Raw genomic sequence first — 27,628 nt, forward strand, 5'->3', positions numbered from 1 at the left:
TTAGTGCTGGGAGTGCTCTAACAGCTCCTGTTTTAACGATCTGTTTCTTGTGTTTTCAAACAGTTGCAGAGATTGCTAAAGAGCTGGAAAAGAATGAGAAGATTCGGGTTCAGCTTGAAGTTAATAAAACTGGTGAAAGTGTAAGCTAATTATCCTTGTTCCCAGGTGGGGGGTGGATAGGAGAAATCATAGTGTGGGCACTGAGCACATCTGCCTGTCATGTTACTGTGGCAGCTCCCAGGTTCCCCGACTGCGTGTTGGACTTTGCATATACCATCTTCTGATCACGACTTTCTCATATCGGTCTTTTGTCATGGGCAGTTCTTAGTGTTCTGCTGATGTCCCTATGGCCAAACCACTTAAGTAAGACCTTTTCTTTTTTTGATTACAATGAAGATTCTTGAGAAATGTTCCTCTTGGTCATATTGGAAGATTTTGACCCTCCATGGTAGTGCGGGGAATCTTTTGCTTCCTAGAATTCTCTAGGATTTATCTAACAAATTCCTTGTTTCCATATTAGCAATAGTGCCTGTTCTTTTCCCATGACATATGATACTTTTGTGACTTTTGGTGCACATTTATTGCACAGTATTAGGAAGTACTTTTTGGCCCACACACGCTGGATGTTACATGGGGCAGTTTGGCTTAGTCGCGTTGTCTTTTTGAAAGCAAAGCAAGACAGCATGTATACGTACTTTAAATACATAGTACTTTATATATTTATATATTTTTTATATTACATCACTGCAGATGAGGTAGTAAGAGCTAGTGGGTGGGGGAATGAATGGCTGAGCCTTCGTCCACTTAAGTCTGTAGTTTTAAAGTTTGCAGCTTTATCAGCTTTTTCTCTTTGTAAATAAACATTCATGTGCTTTCCGTAGAGCTTGACCTTTACAAAGGATCAGACAGAGGAAGAAATAGACAAGATCCACACTGGATATAGTAAGTAATGTGCAAGTTTCACTTCATTTTCCTCATTAAGTCATCTTTTTCCCTCTGTGCTAAAACACACACATGGACACACACCTGTTTATTCCCCACGCCCCTCAGTTTAATAGATGAAAGCTGAAAGTTCTCTTATTTGGGCTGAAATTTCCTCTTTGAAACAGTCTCTGTTAAGAGAGAAAGCTCACTGTCAGGAGGGGGTAAAATTGAGGGGGAAGAAACCTTGAGACACCTCCGTTTATGCCCTTTCTGCTTACCTTCTGGTCCTCCTCCATGTTCGCTGGATATAAAGAGCAGCAGAGTTTTCCTGTCAGCCTCCCTGGATGCACAGTTGTGTGATTTCTCTGGGAACCCGTGGGCAGTGTAAGGAGCAGAACTCTGGAAGGACTCCCTGAGACCCAAGCAGTGCTGGGCATGTGGGCGGCAGAGTCCTGTTGCTGCCCATGCTGCTGAGGAGTTCTGTTTCAGTTTCCTGCTCGGTGTAAGAGTCTGTGTGGTTCTTGAAACATGGGTTTTGAAATACAGAAAAGCAGTTGTGACTGCAGGGAAAACTGATTATGCTTTGCTTGAGAGATTTCACCCTTGTTTGTGCTGGGCTTTGTGTTTTGCCTCTCTGTGGAACCATCTAACTGACTAAGCATCTTTATTTGTGGTTATTTCAGAAGCAAAGATTCTTGTGAGATTTAGATTGCAAGACTTGCATCCTGTTTTGGTAATTCATTGCTGAAATTGCTCACGTAAACTGATTTTTACAGGTGATTTGTGCGTTTGTACATCAGGGTTTAAATAGCACTAATTCATTCTTAGCTCCCTAATGTTGTTATATTATTTGCAGTTTCTTTCCTGCTGTTACCCACTCATTTCACTTCACCTGCACTGTGCTTGTACTCTCAAACATGGTGGTTAACCAAGGAACACTCAAACAATATTCAGTGAACGTTAAGCCTCTCATCTTTTGGCCATGGAGGAGCAAAGCACCGAAAGGACAACTTGTTCTGATTATACTTAAGGGTGTATTTAAATCTGCAATATGGCCACATTTCCTGTGTTTCCTTGTGTTGCTTCAGGCATATAAATTACTCCATAATGCAGCTAGATTTAGTCTTGTTGATTTTAGTTGGGTTTCTGCAAAGGCTAAATAAGGACCTAAATCTTTAGCAAACTTTTCCCTTGCTTTTTGCTGCTCTTCCTGAGAATATTTTCTTTCTAACTGTACAAACGGTTTGTGGTTTTGAATATGAAACATTCTCCGCTAATTCCAAGTAACTGGTTAATAATTACTCTCTTGCTGTGCAGAAGTCTCTAGCACTGTAATGCAAAAAAAACAAACCCCAAACAAAAACCCCAACCCAGACAGTAACAAAAACCAGACAACTCCCCCTTCCCACCACAACAAACAAACAAAAAACCCCTACAAATCGATTAATTCCTCACCTAGGTATTTTTCCCTGCGAACCTTTGATAGCTCTCTAAAGACCAAACCCAAAGATCAGTGACTTGGTCGACCCCCAGAGCAGAGCAAATGCCATGCAACTGACCATGCTCTGCTCATTCGGGTCGTATTGAACATGGTTTGGAAATTTATCACAATTAAGTGAATGAATTAGCCTCAGGAAGCTGAATTGAAAACCTAAAATCTAAAATTATAAATTTATAGGAAGATGTGTTTTAAAAGTGGTAAAGCATGATGAACAAAGATGTAAATTTTAATTAATGTCAGCAAATTATTTCACATAAAAGCAATAGGGAAAATGTTAGCTTGAAAAAGAAGTTGCGCGTTAAAATTAGAGGACAGTTAGAGGTTAAAAGAACCTTCATCAAATGTTTTTTTTGGTGTTGCCTTTTTGTTTTTCCTGGACTTCAAAAAGCTTTATTAGGCAATAAAGGGTGGTTTTCCCCTTTTAATTTGCAACATGTATATCCTAAACCACTAATTCACAGCTGAATTGCTGAATTAATTTAACTCTGACATTTTCACTCTGTGAAAAAACAAAACAAAACCAAAACCAACAAAACCCTACATCCTTTATTTGTGTGCATTTCCATACAAAACACACAATGGAGTGGAGCTATGGAACAGCCTTGCTGAAAAGCAAGGTAAAGCAGCTGGGATAAAACCCATTTTTTTCCTACCTTCGTTACAATTTTCCAGGCTATTTTCAAATTGCAAATTACCCCGTGTTGTGTGTGTGTTTTTTCTTTTTTTTTTCTACTTCTTTTCCGGTATATGAAGTGTTTTTGAAAGACCAATTAATATTTTGGCTTGATGAACCTGTGGTTGTTTTATATGCTAGATGGTTGTTTTATATGCTATATGCTTGAGCAACCGCCACGGTACGTGCCTACAAGGTACAATTAACTGCAGTGTCCTGTGCAGCAGCTTCCTTCTGCTCCTTGGGAATTCACCAGTAGGCAGTGGGATGTTTTCCCTTCAACCCACTGTCAACCTCACTCTTCATTTTTCTTGGGCAGGCCTTGTATATCAAGGGTTTTTTTTTTAATATATATATGCGCACACACACAAAATACAGATATATTTGTTCAGAAAAATTATTCTGCTGCTCTTCCTGTGTATAAGTCATAATTTGCAGTGCGATTCGGATGCTTACTGACCTACGTCTTGTGTTTTAAATATTTTTAATTAAATCTGTGATGGTTTGTTACTGAATACCCGTAGTTTTACAAAATGTGCGCGGCGTGTAGCTGCAGCACAGCTGCGATTTATGTTGTATTTAACAGTGCCTCGTATTGCCAGGACGTTTCTTTTTTAACTTGAAAATCCTTGTAGTTACAGCATAGAACAAAGCGACAAAAAATAGTAATACTGGAAAAACTGAAGCACCAAAGGAATTACGTAATAAATGTCCAGGGCTTCAGCTACGAGCACCCAGGACAAGAGCTTTTTATTACAAGGAGCTGTTGACCTTATGTGGTGTCAGCTATGCAGAAAGGGAGTAAGTTTGAGACAGTACGTGGGAAAATCATTTAATTTTTTTGTTGTGTGGGGCAGAACTTGGTATCATTCTGCTGTAGTGCTTTTCCCCTCCCGTGGGTGCAGTAGGGGACGCTGCAGGTCAGACGCAGCGCTGAGCGGGCGATGTCCTGTCCGTGAGGAGCTGCCCTGCCCCATCCCTGTCCCCGTCCCCATCCCCATCCCATTGCTGCTGGGAAGATGTGCCGGGCTGCAGGAAGCTGCTGGGCCCACAGGGGAGCCAGAACCTGCCAAAAGGTCAAGGTGTGCTCCGTCCTCGAGCTGCTTTACGTTGCCCCTTGCAGAGGTCGGCAGAGCAGCAGTCTCCTGGCAGGCTGTGCGTGCACTGCGAGCCCTCTGCTGGGGGGCTGGGGGGAGCAGGGTGGTTTCTCCTCGCCCCCAGAATCCTCAATTCCCATTCAGTGAGGAACTGGGAAGTATTCCCTAGCGAGGCTGGGGTTTTATAGTCAAAGCAGCTTTGACGTCTCCATGGCTGGTGGCCTGGCCACGCTTTGGAGAGGCAGCAGGGAGCGTGCAGGAGGGGCTGTGCTCTGCTCGCCTTCTCCTGCCTTGGGAGCAGTGGCTCTGCTACGAGGACGTTCACGATGTCCATCAGCCCCTTGTGCCTTTGCACAGGAAACATTTGCAATGCTTTCTCTATAGGCTAGAGGCTTTAGCCGAATTAATCTGTTTTTCTCAAAAGGACAGATCTGTTTCTGAGTGACTTTTTGTTGAAAGTCCTTCCAAATAAATTGATATTTGCTGTCTTCACTGTAATATATCGATATAAAACCACGTATGGGCTGATAGACTTTCGTGCTATGCTGGCCGTGGGTAGCTGCAGACAGATATGCTGTTAGAGGAGAAGTCGGTGTATTCTGTCAGAAAAACGATGTGTTCTCCTCGTGCCCGGTGAGCATGAGGTAATCACATCGTCTGTCTGCGGAGACCGCGTGTTTTCCCAGCCTCTGAGTAATCTAGATAGGAAACAACTCTGCTCTGAGCAAATAGCAGAGGATTACTTAAAACATGCTGAATGACTGGAAGGGCAAAGAACATGCCAAAGAGCAATTAGCTGTGATTAGAGGATCTCAATCAAAAAAAAACACACCATAATAACCATGATACAAAGTCTTCAGAAATTGCTTTACCACAGAAGCAGGGGAAAAATCCAAAGCTACGTTAAAGCAACTGACAGAGTAGCTGTGAGATTTCACTCGTTCTCTGTAGTAGGGAGGACAAGCTCTGCTATAATGTGATAAAATACGAGGTGTGACAGCCGGGCTAGCAGCATGGGGCTAGAATCTTTCACTTGCTTTTGTTCGGTGATTGGGAAAAGTGCACTTCTGGGAACACGGGGCTTCGCGTGGTCAGTGGGGTCGGTCACATACCGAAGGCTCTCAAAAAGCAAAGAACTGGGATTTTGGATTTCAGAAATTACAACTGGAAGGTAAATCAGCATAGAGTAAGAAATTTCAAAATTCCTACGTGGGCTTCCCTGCACGTTGGGGTTGGGCAGCGTGTTGCTTTTTGCTCACAGCTCGAAGGAATCCCCGAAATTACCCTCTGTGTGCTGCAGCGTGCAGCTCCAACCACAGTTCTGTTTGAGCCCGTTGCTTTTGAGAAGTGCTCTGTTGGAGAGTCCTGGCATACCTGTGATTTCCAGGGCCCTAAAAGAGAAATGTGGTTAGGTTAAACTGGGAGATTTTTAGGAAGAACAGGCTCAGTGTAGGGGTTAACTGAGGACACCCCTGTCAAGCAGCAAGGCCAGTCTGCCAGATCTGTGGGTACTGTAGGGAAGAAGACAGCACCAAAATGTTCCTGTGTGGTTGGCATTTGTGTATTTAGTGCATGGCAAGCGCTGGAAATCCTTTGCCCTTCATTGCTCCTAGCAGTGACCTGGCATCGCAGTACCGAGCAGTTCCCCAGGCGGTGCAGCCTGCGGGCTTGGAGGCGATGCTGAACGCTGCCAAGACTGGGGCCAGCTTGGGGCACCTCGCTCACCGTCTGCCCCTGCCGACTGGAAGAGCTGGGGAGGGAGCAGCCAGTCCCCGTGGCCACGTCCCCCATCCAGGCTGCACCCAGGGACACACGGAGCGCTTCCCATTTTGGAATAGATGCTTGTTGTCTCTTGGCAAAATGCTTTGAAATGGCAAGCATCAGTTACACAGGCCTCCGAGCATCCAAAGCTGGTGGGTTTTTGCCCGTTTGGATTTGGTGAGTGACACAGAAGTGAAAAATCTGCTCTTAATTGCAAATGAATCCACTGAGCAGCACAGACCCTTGTTCTGATTCAGGAGAGAGATCATGTGTGGATGCAGTCCTGGTGCCCAAAAGGAGTTGAGTTCTTCATTGATATTAGAAGTTACTACAGTGGTAACTGAAATACTTAATTTCAGGGAAAACAAACAAACAAACAAAAACAGATACTAAGAAACAAACACAGTTCTACGGTGCAAAAAAATAAGTTTTCATCTGTGCAAGTGTTCTGGACTACTGGGTAACCAAAAGTGTAAGCACTGATTTGGATTGGTAGTAGAATATGAAACTTTTTTGGTGAAAGAAAAATGTTTTTAATTCAGTATTTTGTGTTTATTTCTGTTCACAGCCTTTTCACTTCTTATGGTGTATGCTTCAGAAGTTCTGTGGCAATGACCAGTCAGCTTGTTGCGTAGTAATGCACTATTGTCTTTCAGGAAAAAAGCACAGAAATGAATTTCAATTTTTAGTGGATCAAGTAAATAATCGGTGGAAGAAAAGTAAGAGGAAAACGGAGAGTGCTGAAATCAAAGAAGAACCAATTGTTAAAGAATTGGCAGCAGGCACAGGTTAGTAATGTTGTTTTATGTAATCATGTAATCCTTTTCCACCACGTGCCCCTTGACCCATACTAATCAGTGGGTTTCCTGAAGAAATGTTCTTTCCTCCCATTGTTCTTCTCCCCAGTCCTTAAGGGAAACAAACAAACAAACATAAAAATCAAACAGACCTTAAAAAGACTGACTGCCATTGATTCTAATGTGATACTTAAGCACAACCCATAATAAATGTAGAATTGGATTTTAATGTGATGGTGCATGTGTGTGTTGTATTTTAGATGAATAATTTAAGTAGCAGGTGTAAATGAGGTCTGGTTCTGATGCAAATCCACCAAAGCTGCTGATAGTGGGCATGTGGCAATTGGTACCTTCGAACTGAGGGTGCTCATGGACACTGCCTGCCCTCCTGCTTCATTGCTGTGATAAGGAGCCAGTAACTGGGAACTGTGAAAGTGTTTGTGTGGATTGGGACAAGTGGGTTTTGTCTTCAGCCTGACGGAGTAAAATATTTCAGCATCTTTTAGAATGTTTAAAGAGTATGTTGCTTCTCTCTCTCTTTTTTTTTTTTTTTGCTTCATTTTGTATTTACGTCGTTTAATACAGTGAGAAGTGGGGATGCACAGCTGCAGTTAGTTCTGCAGATGTGCTTTATGAGTTCGGAGCAGCATCCAGCGCGTTTGTAATCTTCACTACCAACAGCACCGAAGAAATACCCCTGTGTGCTTTTATCTTGTTCCCTATAGGCTTTTTCAATCTCATTTGTTTTATGGCAGTGGGTGCTGCGGCAGTGTGCATTTATCTTAGAATGCGATTTAGAGCATTCCTCAGCCTCGTATTTGTGGAACTGTGCTGTGCTTCAAAGAGAATCCCTTGGCCAGAGCTGGATGTGTTCTGTCTGTGTCCTTGGGAAAATGCAGCAGCTCAGTCTGCACTGGCCCTCACAAATCCCTGCCCTTCCTGAGTTGAACTGAATTAGTCTTTGGTATGTGTCTGTTTCCTGTGCTGTCACCTCTAGCAGAGCACTCAAGAATAAAAATAAATGAAAATACCAATAAAGTAGTATGAATTTTATCCTTATCATTTCATGCAGACCTTGATGCAATGCATAATCCTTTCCATATGAAGGGTAAAAGTTAAGGAATGTCAAGTTTATCTCATTTGACATAATTTACAGTGATGTCCCTCATCTGTAGCAGAGACAGAAGCAATGTGTGGTTAGATAATGGGATCACAGACCGAAATATTAATTTGTAGCTGTGGTCTGTGGAGAGGTTGGCTACTCTGAGTTTCTTGCAGCTTCCATGCAGCCTTTTTCTTTGTGCTCTGAAGTGTAAACTTTGAGAAGCTAAGGTAAAGCCACACAGCTTTTGCAAAGGAGTGCTCAGGTACAAAATAACTAGATCAGTCCTATCACCCTGCATCGTGGTGGCTGAAGTAGACAACAGCACCTCAGATGGTGCTGACAAATCTGCAAAATGTTTGTTATGCTTCCTGTGCACTGAGCTTTAAACAGTCTTTGAAATTACAGTTCCTAGGTCTATGCCAAACGTCTGCACGTGATTGACTCTTTGTAAACCACTTAAAAAAACAAACAAAAAAATATTTAGGGGTGAAAGAACAAATGCCTACAGCCCGCTTCCTCCATCATCTTCATTAACAGCAGATTCCTTTTTATTAAATTGGAAACGATAATAGTGGAAGAAAGAAAACCAGCAGCGAGTTACTGGTTTGCAATTTGAAAGCATTACTACTGAGAAGAACAGCTTCATATGCATTCCTTCCCCGCTGTATTTCCTGTTCTCACGGAAGTACATGGTAGAATTGTACAGAATTAAAATGTATTTTTAATTTTTTTTTGTTTTAAACCTTTCTATCTCCTGTTGCTCTTCCCTGTAGTATTGGTGGATGTAGCTTAAACCTTTTGCAAACTCTTGCTCTATTCTGATGATGTTTTAATCATCCCTTCCTGATTTACCTGACTCTGATTTGCATCTTTAAACTTAAATAGTTGATTTCCAGCCTGTATTTTGTAACTATTAAACATGCAGGTTTTGCATTGCCTAAGGGAGGTATTGCAGGAGTTCGATAAACATTTTTGGTACACCTCTTTTGGGTTGCATTACTGCCCAGGGCATTTGCTATTTTTCACACGTAAATTCCAGTACTGTTACATCAGTTAGACAACGGGCTTGCTGTTCTGACAATCTGCTGGCTTTCTACAGGCAGAAATTCGCCTGCTAATCAATACTCAGCATAAGGGAAAGGACAAACCCTAGCTGAATTCAAAGCTTGTTTAGCTTTTCCACATGGTAATTACAGCTCTGTGTGGCTTCTTCTGTCAAAAACAGTTTCTGCAGAGGTAAAAAGGGTGAAGTGGTTTGAGCAGCAATGTAAGTTAGTTCCCAGAAGTCTTCTGCCCCCTCTCCTGGACTGCCTCAATAAGGATTATCAACGAGCTGAGTCTCGGTATGGTTTTAATGCGCCTCGCAACTGTCACTTAAATAACTCATTTGAAAATATTTGTTGGTAGGCCATAAGAGCAGCTTATCTTTTTGTATTGTGCTTTCTGGTCCATATTTATTCTCTATGTGGAGAGGTAGAAGGCATCTTTTGAGAGAACTCTTGTTCATTTTCTAATAGATAAAAACATTTGATACAAAAAAAAAATAGAATGGTTTTACAGTTTGTTAGTTGTGTTGTCTAGAAATGCTTTTTCCTGTAAAGATAAATGGGAATGACAATTATATAGATTAACATTTAATCTTTCATAGATGCATAAGGAAATAAATCATGTTTCTTTTGTTGAAAACAAGCTTATTAACTTGCTCTGTAAAGCTTCCAAGCTATCAAGCTGTCTTGTGCAATGGCTGAAGTGAACTGGTAGCAAGACCCAGAGAAAGTAGCTGTCTCATTAAGTGTTTGCTAATTTCTGAAACAGTTTCATCTTATGAAATGTGATAAATATCCTTACCCTTTAATTCTCTCTTTGTCTGCATGTGAAACTCATAGCAATGGAATGTCTCTGTTGCAGTCTCTGGTTCTTAGAAGTTGCTTTTTGTTGTTGCTTTTTTGTTGCTGTTGGTGATGTGTTTTTTTTACTGTGGCAGGAAAAGAAATTAAAAACTTTGAAACAGAGTTTGGGGAAGTAATTAAGTGGGAATGAGGCATTGGTTTTCTAACATTTTTAAAACGTTTGTTTTTCTTAAAATCTATCTCTAGTCTGCAAAAAAAAAATAATATTTTGCTTTGTCGTACTTGCCAATCTCTACTTTTTTTTTCTTGGTAGAAGAAGATCTTAAAGAGCATAACTCAACTGCCATCCTTGGAGAAGCCCAGATACTCAAAGCAGAAACTCCTGATGGCAAAAGCAGTGACCCCCATTCTGCAGAGGAAGGCCAGAGATCAGTCTCTCTTGCATTCTCACAGTCATCTGGATCAACAAGCAGGTTAGTGAAGAAGAGTTTATTCCTGCTGGTTTGTACTCGATTAATTCAAATATGGAAAAACTTTGTTAGTGATGTTGGGCCCTGTATATTTATATTCTTCATCAGAGGGGTTCCTCAGCTGTGGTTACTGCTTTACTCTTCTCTGTCTGCTCAGTTGCTTGAGGGATGCAGCTGAAATAGGAAACTAATTAGTGAATTCTGCATGTAACGGCCTGATAGAGGGCTGATAGTGCAAACGTTCCTTTTGGTACAGAAACAGCAAGCAAAAAGTCTGTTGGATCAGGAGAATGTTTGGTGTTTCTTTTTTACTGCATCATCTTCCCTTCTGTTTAAGGATTTATTTAGAGAGGACCAAAAATTGATATAACTGAAGTCTTAATAGCTCTTTGAGCTGAACAGTGCTGTGAGAAATAGAATTGAAATGACCCACTGCTGGGAGTCACTGGAAGAACATCACTGATCGTGAAGTCCTAGCATCCATTCACTTTCTTCATGTATTTAATTTTGCTTACTGAAGTTTGCTTTATTCAAATAGGAAATGAAGGATCAAGAAATGCTTTATGAGCAATGTAAGCTGTGCGTGAAGCAGCATGCCGGGCACTAGGCCCTTCACTTAGCAGGGCAGAAGCTGGCCGTGATGCTTTGTTCCAGTGGCTGCTTTAACACGCTGAAACCTCAACTTCCCAATTCGCAGCTTGGGCTGTGGCTGTTCTGCTGCTGCCAGATGCCTCTGGGGGGGCGTGATGTGGCCGGAGCCTCACGTTTGGTCTGTGTGGCGGTGGTGGCCAGGAACCCAGGCAGAAGCTCTCTCGCAGGGCTCGTGCAAGGCCAGCTCCTGCAGGTTTGCACTGGATGTCACATTTGACAGGTGAACAGATGATAGATGGAGCTGCCTCTTCTGCACTGTGCTGCTGGTACAGCTGCCCCAGAGTGCTGATTGTTGTTTCAGTTCCATAAAATAGCTGCCCTTAGCTTGTTTTTCATCCAAAATCTGAGTGAGATGTTCCTGTCCTTCACTGCTTTACTCAATTTATTTTTTTGAATGCAAGCCAACCTTTTGGCATGAAGGACCTTGGAAAATCTGGAATTTTAATCTGACAGAGTGAGAGAGTTTTTCTTTTATTAGCTCATCCAAGGAGTCATTAAATCTGTTTCACTGCCAGGTTGGTGTATGAAGGACATCCTGAATGACCTTCCCTGCGGCCTCTGACATTACGGTTAAGTTTTCGTTCTTCACCTTTCTCTGTTGGCAGACGTATTTTTATTATCCCAAAGTCTGGATGAAAGAGTGTCTAAGAGACTGCAGGAAAGCTTGCTAAAGGATATTAGCATGTAGCAGCTACTAATGGTTTGAATGTACTTTCATGAAACAAGTTGGCAGACTTTCTTGGAAAGTGCATTTGTTTGCGTTATGTCTGGCTCGGGACAAGGTTGTTTATTCCTTCTTTTTATGTGTTCACTCTTTCCAAGTGAAGTATTTCCATAGATTTCTTGAACCAAACACAGGATCTCACAGTTGTAAAGACTGGTGGGTATACATCATAGATATTTGGATCTTCTTTAAAAAATAAACCAAACAAAAACCAAACCAACCAAACAAAACCAAACCAAAAACATGCTTAATAGCTCCCTGTGGCTTTCTCTTAAATTCAGCTCCTGTGGAACAGGACCAGAATTACCAGAGTCTGCACAGAATTGTTTTTTCACAATCTCTGTGGGATTTTTTCTTTGCTTTCCTACTTTGTACGTATCCCCTAGTTTGTATGAGTGGTGCATTTTTATTTATTTTTATTTCAATTTAGGGCAGTTTGCTTAACCTTAAAAGCTAGCTACTGTACTGCTCAAGAAGTTCACCAAAGAAGTTCAGAAGTTTTCAGAAGTTTTTTTTCTATTATATTCTGTATTTTTGTCACTCTCTGGCTACCACGGGGTTAATGCTTTAAGCTTAATGAAAATAAATGGAGCACAAATCAAAAAAAAAAAAAAGAATGGTTTAGATTTGGGGGGTGTTCAGTACCATTGTGCTATTGTACCAAGAAATGGTTTTCTGAGCCTTACATTTTATTTCTGATAATAAGAGGATATCCTTTGACAAGGGTGAACTTTTTTCACATTGAAATGTCAAAACTTGAAATATATTTGGAAGTCCAAATCTGTGTGCTGCACTTTTATGGAGAGAGCACTTCTAAATGGAGGGCTGATACTATGATGGATTAAAAGAAAATTAGGATTTTGGGTGGTGTATAGAACATAACAGAACAGCCTTAAATCAGAGAGCTGACAGGCTTGTTTTATAAGACATGCTGCAAGTAAATTAATGATTCTTATATTCAGTTGTTTATAAGAACTCCTGCCTCTTTTCAATCTGCTATAAATATTTGAATTTCTGCGTTGTACAGCTAAGGGAGCAGTTGGTCAATATTACAAATGAATGCGTTTTATAGTAATCGCTACTGTGCAGGTATTATCCAGAAGTCGTTCCTTTAACTGAGAAAATGGAAACTTTGCACCTGCTGGAAAAAAGGGACAGGCTACAGCAGTGATCCGGACAGGTTTGGTCTTGGCATAAATGGATGGTCACCGCAAATTAGCAAAATGCTCATAACAAATAAGCAGCAAAACAAAACCTTGACCTCTAGAAGATTTTTTTTTAACAGCTATGAAGTTGTATATAAAGCTTTCATGGAACTTTAGTGCTCCGTATAAATAGTCCCACTGCGTTCTTTTACTTTCCGGGACTGAAGCCAAGTTTTATGCAACTATTTAAACAATAGGAGAATTAAAGAGAGGCTAGGTAGGACAATGATAAGCCAGTTAATGAGCCGTATAGAGGAAACGTTCTATTAAAAGGATTTTATAAAATTGGGATAACACTCAGTCATTAAAAAAATTACTTCTCTTTAAAACTTTGGTGTTAGAAGAAAATGTCAGTTCCTGATGACTGGAGCGGAGGACTTGCAGCAGCTGACAATTCGTGTTGGTGGCCTCGTCTGAACGGTGTCACGTCGTATGGTGAAACACGGGGATTTAATTCCGAAGCCCTGGCTGAGCAGTGCTGTGTCTGTAGCTTGTATAAATCTCTCTGCCTTTGGGATACACAGAGCCGCTGCAGCTTCTGCCAGGCGAGGTTCTTGCCCAAGCAAGGGGCCTCATTTGCAGTAAGTGTGGCTTTGGGGCACTGAGCTGAGAAGCTGCCGATCAGGATCTAAGACCTGCAGTTAGCTGGTCGCTCACTCCTGGCTTTAGGTGCTTTGCAGAGCGTGAGCTTCAGCTCAGCAGCTGGAGCAGACGTACCGAGGGAGCTGTGCTTCAGCTGCTGTCAGTCGGGAGGTCCCCGGATGGCAGCATCCTCTGGAAACCTCTCGGTAGGCACCGGCTTGGCGGGGCGCTGACAGGGCAGGACAGCTGAAAAAGCTCTGTGGGTTCCTGCCCTGGCAGCTGACTCAGCCTGGCTTTAAAGAAGGCATCGTCCTGAGCCCTGGGCTGCCCATCCCTGGCACATGAAGGCAGTACATGAAAACTGTTTTCGTCGGGGGAAGAGCTGTCTTTCTCAGTTCTTAGTACAATTTTGACTTAATAAATCTTGTGCTGCTTTGGCTCAGAGAAGATGAACAGAACAATGTTAGATGGGAGCAGTTCATCTTTGATTTTTTTTTGGCCTCAAATACGAGGCCATTGTGGAAGGATGATGCTACTTCTCTGCTATGTTGTTAATTCATACCTTTCTTCCAAAAACTGTGAGCCATAACATATGGGCAGAGAACAGCGAGGCCTGGCAGATTCCTGGAGAAGTCATTTCAAACAGCAAGAGCCGACGGCCTCGGGTTTGTGCGGGGGAAAGTCACTGCATGCGGCGTGTGTCCAGGGACATCAGGCTGTAGTCACGGCCGTAGTCACAGGTCTGTGGCCAGACTGGTAAGAGTGATCCAGCAGATCTCTTCCCTTTCTGATGACAAAGCCTCAAAGACGTGCTCTCGAGCTGTGGAGGAGGCTGTTGACAGCCAAGAAAGCCTGGAAAAAGTCAAGGAAAACACTGGCACAGCAGAACCCATGGAAGGTTTTGTATAGGTGAGGACCCTCTGTGGGGAAGGAGTCCCGGGAAGGTCCAAGGCTGGCAAACCTCCAAAGACAGGGAGATGAAGCAGAGCTCGGTGCTGCCTGCCGTGTGATCCGAAGAGGAGGTAGAGGCAAGCCAGGGAAGAGCGTGGTAAGCAGCTGCCCCAGGATGTTACACAAGACCCACGGCCCCTCCAGCAGCAAGCTAATGCTGTTTATTGCAGGCAGCCTAAACTCTTGGAAGGGGAGGTGGAATCAGGATAGGAAGGTTGAGAAAAACTTTTCCTCGCTGCTTGTGGCTGGATATTCACCTTCAAATGACATTGGTAAATGAAAGATCCTGCAGTTCATGCTAGCATTAAAAAAAAAAGAAAAGAAAAGGCAAAAAAAAAAGCACCGTGCACGTGCCAGAGCTAAGTACATAATGCACAGCAAGATGGACTGATTAAAGGACACTGGCTGTTCACCATGCAGCCAAGAAGGAACTTAATCTGCCATAAAATAAACAATTCAAAGAGACATTTGCTCCTTTCATTTTTAGAACGAGACATGTTATTCACACTTACGTCAGCTTTCTTCTCCCTATTTTAAGGTGGTGTGCTTATATTAAATTTTTTTAAAAGGGGGGGAGGGAGAAGAGTAAAATCCAAATGATGGTCTAGAAAGGAATAGTTTACCCTTGGCTGTGTATAAGTGCCCAGAAGAAACTAACCTGGGGCTGGGGAAATGCTTGTGATTGGAGTCATGATCTGCACTTTTTTTCCAACCTGTAGACATGAATGAGTCTCAGAAATGAAACCTCTTCCCACCCTGTCACCATGGTTGTCAGCCTTTTACATCTTGAGCAGTTATGTTTCTGAATGCTAATGGTTTTGCTGTGTAAATTTAATATCGATGGTCAATATTCTTTTGGGGTAAATATTCAGTATTTCAATAAATAGTTCAAAAATGGCTTTTGATTTTTTTCAAGTGTACTGCATGTTTAAGAATTTTTTAATTAGCAAACCAGTTCCTGTCTGCATGGGGGAAAAAAGTTGTATAACAACTTCAACTCAAAATCAAGAGATTGCTTGGTCTTTTTTAAAGAAATGGCTGTTTAGCAGACTAGATACAGAGAATTATTTCAGTGAGTGACTGTCTTGAACGGTGGAATTGTTTGAAGAAATCCGGAAACAAAGGACATTTTAGCCATAGCTGAGAGGTTCATAGCCCTGCAGCTTGGTTTTGTACAGCGATGTGCGTGTATCCTCAGTCTCCCAGTACAAGTACAGTAGGAGTTGGTTCACTTGGAGGCTCTGATGGCTCTTGCATCGATCGCCCGTTTTTATATACACGCACATCCTAAGGTGATAGGTAATTCCAGTACATTTTGTGCTCAGTTTTCACATAGTTTGGTAGGCATGAACTGTGAAATACAAACACAAATTATGAACTTGCATTATTGCTCTGAGCGGTAGCCAAATCTTTTCACTTTTATTGTTTTGCTGTGACAAATATAGTGATAAATGATAATAAGAGTATATTTTTCAAGGCAAGAAAGTACATGATGTTCAGGCATCAAACCTGTTCTTTTTCTATTTTAGGGGACTAAACACACAAAAATATCTCTCTACCTCTATTTTTAACATAACCGGAGCTTGAAGACAGGATTCAGAAGTGTAACTCATTCCTTGGGCAGCCAGCTTGGGTACCAAAAATGAGTTTTTGACAGAATTAAAATTTTCAGAATAAAAACAAAACCCACTAGATTTCAAAACTTTTTCCATCCACCATTGTTTTTACAATGTGCTTTACCATGATCTTCCTTTGAGTGTCTCGTATTAGATTTAGGGATGAAATAAGAACTCCTGCTGTGTCCCAGGGTTCCCTGGCCTTCTCCCCCAGCACTTGTACATGGGGCTGGGATTTGGGCTGCACTTGCTCCTCTTCAGGTACTGTAAGCGGTGGGATTGTTTCATCCCTGCATTAATTTTGATTGGTCCCTATATATACAGTTACTGCTTTTAATTTTAGGTGGCTTTATTTCCCAATTGAAACTGCTCTGTTGAGTAACGCTCGTAATTAGATAGATTTATTCAGCAGTTCATAAAAGTTCCTAGGGAACCACAGACAAGTTTCTAAAATTGCACACACAACTTTAAAATCCATTTTGTTTCAAAATAATGTTCTCCATATGGCACCAGGGCTTTGTGTATATTTTCGGATTTTTTTTTCCTTTTTATCTTTATGACTAAATGTCTATGTATTAAGGGTTTCTGCTAGGCTCTGCCGGCGGTGCTTGTCTCCCATGCAGCCCCATCAGTGCTCAGCAGTTATTGCTGCAGTAACTGCTCATAGCTCATCTGGCGGATCTGGCTTCGGAGGGGGAATGGGCAGCAGGAGGAGACACATGGGTAAGGGAGGAAGAAAACCCTGCTAGCATACAGGAGTTGCACACCATTTATCCGTTTCCTGAAAGAAAGCTGCAGGAGCACAGGGATGGTGTGCAGAGAATGAGGGTTTGGGGCTGGTTTTCTTACTGTGTTTTAAACAAACACAAACACTGTTATCTGTGTATAAAGTTATGACACTGGGGCTGTATTTTCACAATATTTGCCTGCTGGCTTCTAGCAAATAAGATTTTTTTTTTTTTGAAACTTTTAAAGCAAACCCAAGAGAACTGGTGTCCAGATGCTGTCCAGTTTCATGGTTTACACTAAAATCTCCCAACTGTTTGTGTAACATAGTTTGTCATGTAATTCCTGATACAAAGTCTAGACTGTCTGAGTTGCCATGCATCTTCTTGAAAGATTTCCAGAAAACCTTTTCCAACTTGTTGGTTGATTTCCCCAATCCTGTGATTTGACAAATATTTGGAAACTTCACAGCAGTTTGTATCATGTAACCTGAGCACACAGTAAAAGGTATTTATAAATAAACAACCAGAATATTTTGTTCACTTAATTCAGATTTTATTGAAATACTACACTTTCTAGTTTGTTGTTTTTTTTTAATATTAAGCATGTGATGTCTGACTTCACTGAACTCATACTTGCAGTTAATTAAATATCTACAGATCTGTGCATCTGTGTGTGTTTGTGTGCATACACACACACACAAAGGTAAGAAACGATATCATGCACCATCATTGCTTGGTGCATGGATGGAAGCAACCGTGTCATGTAGTCCTCTGAGGAAATGTGTTAGCCCAGCTCCTCTGGGAGCTGACATAAAGCCGTAGTTTCTCTAATTGGAGCAGGAAGTAAGCCAGCTACTCTTTATGATTCCAGATGGTTGTTTAGACTCTCTTCCAGTCCGTGTTGTATAACTCTTCACTACTGGAAAAGCTCTAAAAATGCATTTAAATTTTATATAGGCCTAAGTGTTTATAGCAACAAATTAACCGTAAAGACTTAATGCATTTACATGCTTGGTCTTACACAAGCAGTCTGAGATGACGCTTTTGGCTCTTAGTACTGCGGAAGTTTGAATTCCTACAGAATGAATAGTTTTGTCTGGAGACCTTTGGTGTAGGTGCTGCTAAAATAATTCACTTGTTTTATGTTTCCTTTCAGCTCCAGTTCAGATATTTTGAGAGATCTGGAAGAGGCTGAGATTTATTCAGTGTCATCTGACAGGTGAGTAGAAATAGATGGGTGGAAAAGTCCGTAAGGCTGATTTCCAGCCTCTTCCAGTTTGTGGAATCCTGTGTTTTCAACAGAAGAGGCAAATGCCACTAAAAAGTCAGGTTGATGGAGAATCTCCACAGTTATGTAGTTTGTACAGAGGATTTGAATTGCAGGAAAGTACTGTATGGATGTTCCAGGTCACTGGCTGAAAATCATTGTTCTAAGGTGTATATGAATATGAGTATGTCCTTTTTTTTTTTTTAAAAAAAAAAAAAAAGAACTGATTTTAAAAAAAAAAAAAAAAGAACTGATTTTTGTAGAAAACTGAAAGAACCCAATCTTTTATTATATTTAAAGCTGTATTGTTGTCAGTCTTACCTACATCTCTATGTCAGTTGAATATCCTGGAATTGTAAGATGTATTTTGATTTACTTCTGTTTGAAGAGAGAAGAACACGTTCTTGTTTGAGAAACTGCCAAAGATTCCTGAAGTGACCCAATGAAATATATGAAGGCAAAGAGGAAGTATATGGATAGATGGGTGGTGGGGTGAGTGAAGGGATAATGAATTTTGTGGTAGCGTAGTGTTAGATCAACTGTGAAGTTTGGTAGTTTTTGTACAAAGGACCAGGAATGAAGACTGATGCAGGCTGCAGAAGTAGTACTGTTTACCCTTGCAGTTGAAGTTGGCTTGAACCGGAATCTCTCTTTGAATATCACATCCACTTTGGTACTTGATCTTAGGAGAGCAATGAGAACTGTATCACATTTAATTCTTAGTCTGCTTTTTAAAGAGTATTTATAACACACATTTCTCTATCCACTATGTACGTATGTGGTCAGTAGATCATGACATCTCTAAAAATTCATGGTTAATGACACAAGTAATATTTGAAACTCAGAACATGTGTGTTTAGACCTCTGATGGGTATTGAAGAGCATTAATGGAAGCACTGACAAAGCCTTGATTACAGCAGTGCCAGAGGTGAATGCTGAAGTGCATCAGTGGGAAAGCAGAAAGTAATCATTAAGGCTTTCATGCAGACACAGGCATCGCTTTGGGAAAGTGCGTGGTGTTTACTGGAAGGACGCTTACAAGCTTACTGCATTTTGTAGTACCTGCAAGTAGCTCACTGAAGACGGGCAGTGGAGTATAAAATACTTGGCTGTGTGTGTTGTAGGTGCTAGGCGTGGTTCCCCTGGTGATGGTCACCTTGGTGGTGTCGCCATTTATCAAGATGACAACTGGCAAAACTGTTTTCTGTAATACTACATAATGTGCCACTGCTTAAGAGTTTGGCATTTGTTGCTCCTTGCATGGTTTAGAAAAATGGTTCGTAGTGGAAGAAGAAATAGGAATATCAAATATGGAAACTGTTCCTTAATGGGGTGTTTCTACTCGGCAGTGTTGGATGTTAACATCAGTTATGATATGCACCCACAGCAAAAATCATTTGTCACTTTGATAATTTTCTTCACCCCAAAAACTTCCCAATCACTTGTTGTTTTTATTTAATTGAGTGATAATGAAGTTTGGCCAAGCTGGTAAGTGCAGATCAATGTTAAGTAAAGCAGATCTACAAATTTCATTAAAGCTGTTGTTTTTTCTTTTCACTGCAGAATGGGATCTTGCAGGCAGCAGAGTGGTACAGTAGGCGCATGGTCAAACGAGAGCTTTGCTCTGGCAAGCTTAATATGTGAAGGCATAGGCCAGCATACCAAAGAACATGCAGATGGTATATTTCATAAGCAGCACAGATTTTTATTTTTTTGAAGTTGAGTTGTGCCAGAAAAATAATCTCTCTTTATATTTGTAAGAGTAAATAATTGGATATTTGCAAAACAAACGATATGGAAATTTCAGCTTCTGGCATTGTATTTTAATGTACTTTTGAACGTAAGATAATTAACATTCTGCTTTGGAAAAATGTAGGCACCAAAGCTAGAAATGGGCTGAAATTAAAACAGTAAACCTAGCCTTTCACTAAATGAGATTTCTGCTGCATTCTCTGTTCTAAATAAATTGTTCTTGCAATGGCAGCTGTACTTTGCAAACAAACAAAACAAACAAACACACACAAAAACCACACAACCAAAAAACCCCACAATCCTTCTAATTCCCCCCCAAACAAACAACCGAACCCCCCAAAAAATCAAGAGGGTGTTCTTTGTGAAGTGGCAGGATCGGTAGTCTGAGTGTTGTTTGCCTTGGCTGTGTGTTCCGTTCTCGTGGAGCCTTCCAGACACTTGGCCTGCTGGCTTTGAGCTGCATTGCTGTCCTGCACCTGGAGAATAGGAACATTTGCAAAGGATGAAGATTATCGGAACTAAGATTTACTTTTTTTTATTCAGAATAAAAGCCAGTGGCTAAGGGCCAACTTGCATTTCTGTATGGGAATGCCTTTTCATTAACCATTTGAAATTTCTTGCTGAGCTTGACAGGTACAGTGCGTTTGGTCTAGGTCTGTGTTTGGCTTAGGTTCATGTGCAGATTTTGTGCAGAGGAGAATACTTTCAAATAGTCCCGTATTCACAGACTTTGCAGCCTGTAATACCTGTAAATCCCAAATGACATTTGATATTAGGGGATGACAGCTGAAAATCAGAAAATGTAACTGTGTGCAGCCCCAGAGAACCTCATTTTGGAGGGAAGCACCATGGTGATGACAGGCCTGGTGTGGAGCTTGCTGAGGCTTCTGTCATGGTAAGACCAAGGAGAGGAACCTATCACTATTTAAAATGCAAATCCTTATCATTGCTCTTAGTTTAGCATACAAAAGGACAAGCTAATATTGCTCCACAGCGTGATGTTAAAGCAGGATCCCTTTGTTAGCTGAAACAGAGGGAATTGTTTTCCTTATGTAGATGATTTGGTTTTGTCAAATGCGATTTTTCACTGCTCTTACAAATCGTATCTTCTAGTCATGGCATGTTTGGATCTCGGTTGATGTCTGTAGCTTCAGTTTCTGAAAGAAACCTCATCTGCAAAAGTTGGTATGTAACCGTGTCTCTAGCTGTAGTGCATCTTCTCGGGTGGCGAGAGGTGTTCAGACAGGGGAAGTTCTGATCCTCTGGGTGTTGTGCATTTTTCAGGGGATACGGTGATTTCCTGAGCATCTTAATTTACTTGATAGATCTAATAAAGAAGCAATAAGCATTCAATATTCTGCATTTAAAATAAACTGTGTATTTTATGAAGCTCTTAATGAAAATTGAGACATTACATAAATTCCCTAGAGACTTCTTTGATTTCCACTAATTGTCTTATTTTGACACAAAGAGATTAGAAGGTAATACTCAAAAAATAAACCCAAGTATTATTGTATGATGTACTTGCTATTTATTTGTGGAGGTGCACAGATGGAGCAGATTAGGGATATTTTAGTGGCAATTTGGAGCATATTTTTAGCAAAACTTCATCCCATTCCTGAAACTTATTTACGCACAATTTCAGTGTTCTGAGCTTTCAAAACTTTTTTTCCCCTTGCTTTTCTCATTCTCTGTTCAGAAATAAGTCCACTTGCTGTACAGTAGTGCTGTAGGGACTACATACATTCACATCACTCTATCTGACGAAATCGAGGCAGCGTTTCAGGTTCCAGTAACCTCTTGGTGACCACTTAATGAAAATCTTACGGTTCCGTGATGTGCGTGTCAAGTAAGTAGTGCATGACTGCCGGCTGAACTGCAGGTTTCGGTTGGCTCTGTGGGCAGTACCAAACCTGAATGCCTAAAAATTGAAAGGTTTTGTAGTGACTTTGCCATTCACAGCTCACCTACAGCTGTTCGTGAGAGCTTTTAATGAAATTCCAGAGGTGAAGCCTAGTGGGTATATTTCCTATGTGACTTTGTTGCCTGGAGAAATACAAGTAAACAAATACATGAAAGGACAACCAGTCATTACTCGTTCTTTGTGCTTTGTTACAATGAAAGATCCCTGTCTACCTCAGAAATGTGCCAGGGTGTTCTGAGAAACAAATTTACTTCATCCCTAAGGTAAGGATGGCAGCTGCTTTTTTTTTTTTTTTTTTCCTTCCCTCTCAAGTGTGGGATGCTATAAATGGGAGAGTTGGGGATAAATGACTGTGTAGTATGTTGTCAGGGTAGTTTTGTCCCTGACCAAGCCAATAACATTATTACAAAATGAACCAAAAAACACGGGCAGGGATCTGACTTTCCAGAGGAATAAAATCTGCACATTTCTGCAGAAGGCCAAGCACATTTGTTTTGTCTTTTTAATATTGGTGGCGCTGTGCCATGGGACAAGCAGATCAAAGCCTCAGAGTACAAAAATGTTCTTATCCTAATGAAAATGAATGTAAACCAAAGCTGGATCTATTTTAAAACCCCTTAAGAAACCAGTCTTTTGTCCTCATACAAGGAGATGTGCTTGGTACCTGCCTCCCGCTCCCCCAGCTGCACAGATGTACCTGAGCTGGTGCCTGTTTCTCCCACGACCCACAGCTTTTACTGCTCTGTGCTGCTGGTGACAATGGTTTTGCAGGATTACTGCTAGACAAGTGGCTTTAAGTTCAAGCTTAGAAACAGTGGCAGGTTTTAATCCTTCAGATACAAATTAAGTTCCTGATCCTAAGCAAGCATCTTTGTTCAGGTAAGTGTTAATAGCTGAGGCACAGGGAATTGAATCACGTGTGACCTGCTCCTGGAAACAGCCGTGTAGCTGAATACCCTGTTGGCTTCAGGGTTTTGCTGGCATCTAGGATTATACAAATGCTGAAGACTTTGCAGGTTCATGGCATGGTAAGCATTTCATTTCCATGTAAGTTAATTCCTCATCTAGTTAAATGCTATTTTTTTTCTGATGTTTGCATTCAATCTCAAGTTCAAAGAAAAGTAGAAAATACAAGATTTTCATATAAAACAAGATCTGGATTTAAGTGACGTCTGTAAGGTCATCTGTAAAGTGGTTGAAGTACTTCTAAACATAGGCATGAGCACTACTGTAAAAAAAAAAAGTATGTAAATGAAAATAAAAATCAGTTGTCTTCAAGCACTTTCAACTCAAACGTACTTATTTTGTCACCGGGATGTTTGGTGATGATGAGTTGAGAGCTGTGGTGGACAGCTTATCAGAAGCCATGGGGACATTTGGAAGTACTCTGAGATGATGCTCTCCAGATTGAAGTAGGTAAATCAAGTTCAGGTTTTCATTTAGTGGAAGAGGAAGAATGCTGATTTTTGGGTTTTCATTTACAGCTCCAGAACACCCGCACATTGGGGGAGAGATCAGGGCGGTGCTGACCATCGTGGTGCAGCTATCGAGCTCTGAAGGGCGTTATTTAGTGGGGGGTGTGTGTGTGTGTGTCTGTGTGTGTGTGTGTGTGTGTGTGTGTGTGTGTGCCGGGCACAACTGGGCCCTTGTGAGGGCTGTGTTGTGTAGTGTTGTGGAAGGCAGCAGGGAGCAGCTTGGCTTGTTGTAGGGCTGCGCTCTCAAGTGCACACACAATCAGTGAAGAAAATGGAAAACAATACCGAGGGGCTCGGAGGGTAATAGTGAAGAGCAAATTAGATGAGCAATCCTATTAGAAAATAAAATTGCTTGGCTGTCTGTGCTGCCATGTTGCTTGTCAGGAGTGCTCTATAACAGAGCAGGGAGGGAATGAGCTAATCAGCTCGGTTGTGATCTGGAAAACTGCGTTTATTTCTGGCCAAGCAGCGAGAGATGTTGGGAAACTGCTGGGCTCTGCAGGAGCAGCAAACACAGGAACTGGTGGAGGTTAGAAGCAAGTATAAAAATCTGTAATCTGGGAAAAAAATCTTGCTAGATAACTAAAAAGAACTGAAGTTCTTTAAAAAAAAATCATAGCAAATCATTTTGTCCTGCTCCTAAATGTTCTTTCGCTGTATTGATCATATATTGATATTTTAAATAAGTTATTGAATGTCAGGAAATATTTAGCAGTTTTTTGTCAAACTCTAGAGAGGGTGTTTCAAGCTAGACCTCGTCAGTAAATCAGCAATACAGTTCTTCCCAAAATTCTCCAATATGCCAGTGGTATCTGATAAGATGATCTCAAATTAAAAAAAAAATTGATAAGAATCTTTCCTTTTTCTCTGCCCCAGGATGGGAAAAGCAAATGTGCTTACTTGGTGGTGCATTGACAGCTTGCCTGCCTCAGTGCAGCTCTGCGCCCTTCATCCATCGGTGGCCAAAGCCGTGCGCGCTGCAGGGTGGCTGGCGTGTCACTGCCACGGGGTTGCTTTCCCTGCAGTGCTCCTGCGGTGTCATCAGGGGCTCAGCAGTGAGCTCAGCCACACAGGTTGCTGCTCCTTCGCCCTGTCCTGCGTCTGCAGGGTTGGACGGAGAGGCCAGTGCTCCCTGCCTTAGTGCTGCTGGCACAGCCCCCGTGCCACACACCAGTTGGGTGTGAGCCATACGGAGAGCACCGGCTCCCTTGGGTTGGTTGAACATAGCTAAATCAGAGCTTTGTTTAAAGGAAAAAAAAATAAATGTTGGCACTTAAAACATCCGTGCATCACTTTATGAGTACTTCCATCAGCCTGTGTGTTTTCGGTTGGCATGGGGCTGCTGCTGGCAGCGCACCGCTGTAATGAGATGTTTCAGAGTGCTCGGCTCTTGCATTTGCATGGAATTTAATTAATGGAAAACTCTGAACTATGGCAGAGAAAAAGGTGGCACGTACATAACGAGTTTTTGCTGATACCTGATTTCACCAAGTTTTAAAACCTCAGCTGCTTCTGGGTTAAAATGAGTGATCCTTTCCTCTGAATGGGTGCAGGGGATCAAAACTGGGGAATGGAGGGGAGAGCTGAGAGGGGAGCGCCGTTGGCTGCTGTCCTGATGCGTTACAGAAATCGTGTGTAAGGTTTGCAGTCTCGAGGACTGGCTGGGGCTGCGCAGGGTGATGTGTGTGCAATCCGTGCCTCCTGAGCGCTGCGGAGCTGTGGGTCTGCCTGCACTCCTGGCTGCACCTCGGTGCCGGGATGCAGCTGATCTTCCTGGAGGTGGGTAATGATCTCAGAGACAAGAGCTCTGTTCCCATCTCGATGCTGAACTGAGCTGTGAAATGCAAGTTGTTCCTGCTCCGCTGTGCTAGCATGTAGCTGGCTGCAGTCAGCAGGGACGCAGACTTTGGCGTTTGACAGTTTTCCATTGTTATTTCCAGTTGTGAATGTACTCATCCTAGCAAATGGTTTAAAAAAATAAATAAGGTTGTGTTTACAAGGAATGTTTAATTAGTAATAGCTATTGATGGACGAGAAGTATCTTTCATGTCAACACCACACGGAGTTTCAAGCTCTGAGGCTGGCTGATGGAAATTTGCTGCTTAATTTAAATATGGCTAGTTTTTATTGTTTAAATTAACTCTGTGACTAAAAAGAAAACACTTCTTTGAGTTTCCAGTGGAAAATTCTTTGTCCATAATGAGAAGAACCTCTGGCGAGGGGAGCCTGTTTAAAGATGGGAGTCCCGCAGGCTTTCCTTGTTGGGGAGCCGTCGCCATCCCACTCATCCTTTCCCTCAGTGGCAGTGCTGCTGCAGGTGGCTGTATTTCAGGTAGATCTTACTGATACAACAACCTCATGGCTTCACCAGAGGCTCTTTTCTTTTATGGATAAAGCAGTTGCAAGGTTGCTGCTGCTCCAGTGCGGGTTGGTGACGGAGGAGAGGTGAGGAGTGCTCTGTGCATCCTGTCCTGCCGCCGGCAGGGCACGTCACTGCCCCCAGCGCCCATGGGCACAGGGCAAAACAGTGCCAGGAGTGTGTTTGGGGGACAGGAGAGCGTGTGGGTGCTGTCATCCTCGAACAGAGTGGTATTTGTGTTCATCACACACAGTAACAGCCCCGGGTTGTGTGTGCCTACGTGCTGCTTGCAGTGCTTTAACACAGCCTTCAGTACCTGCCATGCTTAGAGCATCTCAACACCAAAACCTTTTTTTTTTTCTTTTATTTCAGCAGCCGTCTTCTGGATTTGAGAGTTAACAAAAGGAAGTCGTGTCAGCCCAGACTGCCAGGAAAAGATCAGCTGCTTCCCAAGAGTAAGCGGAAGAAGAGCTAGTGTTGCAGGGCTGCGGAGCTCAACAGTGCAGAAGGATTAAGACTGAGAAATAAATCTTATTTTTTTCCTGTTTCCAGTGTATCTAGGTACTTAATAGTAAGTGCTGAGTTTTTGCATAACTGCCATTCAAACTGCCTTAAAATAACCAGACGAGTGCGCTGACATTTTTTGTTAGCAGCACTGTGTGCAATTTAACTTCAGCCCTGGGATAACGCACTGGGCTCCTGCTCAAGGCGCTCGGTGAGCTCTCTGCAGCCAGAGGAGAGGATCTGTGCTTGGCCCTGTTCCTGCTCGCGTTGAGCAGCAGCTTGCTCTGCCCTGCTGCAGGTACCTGCGGGGCAGCGCCTCGCTCGGGGTCACCACGTGCTGGTGCTGCTGTGTTCCAGCGTGGACAGGAGGGACACGCGGGGGGACAGTCCCCAGCTCTGCCCCAGAGTCGGTACTTTGAGGCTCTGGCTGCACATGACTGTATGAAAATCCTTGCTCTCTTAAAATAAGGGATCATGTCGGAGGAGTAATAGATTTTTTTGATTCGGTATAATTTGATTTTTGTAAGTGGAATAAACTGGTAACTCAAACCATTTCTGTTCTACAGGAATACGCAGGTTTTGAATATGCCCTTGTAAATATGTTCATTCCTAAATGCTGTTATTTCAGTTCAGTGTCCTTATATTTGATACCTGTCAATTTCTTCCAAGTATTCTAGCTTTAGAATAAATATTAGCCTTAAAAGGTGTTATTTTTCTTAGAGGATGATAGAGCTTTGTAATGAAATAAAGCAATATGAATTAAAGTCAACCTGAACAGCAGAGCAGGTTCTTGACGACTTTGCATGGTTTGTATTCTGCTTACAAGCTGTGGTTTTAAAAATGGTGTTACTGAACTCTAAAGCTTTGGTGGTAGCCTTTCATCATGAGCTTTGTAGAGAAAGCACAAAATCTGTGTAAGATTGAGGATTGTGTGTCTTTGGACTTCAGACTATGGCTGTAATTGGGACTACGCATTTTGCTTTCAGAAATATTCTTCCCCAGGCTGTGAAGCAGGCACTATTGTTATTTATACCTTTTGTGTTCTTTGATGCTGTAATTCCCTGTCATACACAAAATAGCCTCAAAAAGCTCAGTAATACCAGAACATAAAACATGAGATGGGCTGTAAGGAGGGATGTGAATGCACCCCTAACACGGTGTGCAGGGCTGTGCTTTTTGGCCTTATGTTTGCTCAGCGCACACCGGCTGTGGCTGTGTGCAGCTCTGAATCTGAGGCCATGTAAGTGTGGTGCAGTTTGGGACAAGTCACAAAAACCTTCTGTGTGTTAACACAGGTGCAGGAGCAGGTGTTTGGAATACTGAATCTCCTTGATTTTAAATCCCAATCACACATTCAGACAGCGTGGGCTGTAAGGCTGAGAGCCCTTAATGACGCTTATTCATTATGGGATGGCCATCTTGCTGAGGTCAGCCTGAAAATCGTAGTCTTGCTGCTGTGTGCAGCACGAGGTCTTCAGCTCTGCTGAATCAGCAGCGAAAATGAAGGTCCTGCAGTCCTTAGCTGAGGGGAGTTTTCCTTTTCAATAACTGTAATTATATCAATAGCAGATACTTCTTGTTTTGCTTTGAAACCAGATGCCACTTGTAGAGTTAAATTTGAAGTTTAATGGCAATAAATACTGATGTGAGATGAAAACGTATTTCCATGTCCAGTAAGGATAAATACTCTAATTCATTAAGTGCTAGAAGGT

General features: G+C 42.0%; 1 protein-coding gene across 4 annotated transcripts in view; it reads left to right on the forward strand.

Annotated features, from left to right (window-relative positions):
- RAD18 (RAD18 E3 ubiquitin protein ligase) overlaps positions 1-26,710 on the forward strand; it is a 42,910-nt gene extending 16,200 nt beyond the window's left edge. Inside the window, exons 8-13 of one of the 4 annotated variants that reach the window (XM_068694338.1) lie at positions 64-140; positions 882-942; positions 6,613-6,744; positions 10,022-10,181; positions 17,792-17,854; positions 25,785-26,710. In XM_068694338.1, the coding sequence (XP_068550439.1) occupies positions 64-140; positions 882-942; positions 6,613-6,744; positions 10,022-10,181; positions 17,792-17,854; positions 25,785-25,887 (596 nt within the window). In that variant the 3' untranslated portion in view covers positions 25,888-26,710. Of the gene's footprint in view, positions 1-63; positions 141-881; positions 943-6,612; positions 6,745-10,021; positions 10,182-11,344; positions 13,070-13,099; positions 14,631-17,791; positions 17,855-25,784 lie in introns of those variants that run through there. The other 3 variants (XM_068694339.1, XM_068694340.1, XM_068694341.1) reach the window with 3 other exon arrangements.
- Positions 26,711-27,628: the final 918 nt, after the last annotated feature.

The sequence above is a fragment of the Anas acuta genome, chromosome 11 (genome assembly GCF_963932015.1).
Source record: "Anas acuta chromosome 11, bAnaAcu1.1, whole genome shotgun sequence".
In the NCBI taxonomy this organism is placed as follows: domain Eukaryota; kingdom Metazoa; phylum Chordata; class Aves; order Anseriformes; family Anatidae; genus Anas; species Anas acuta.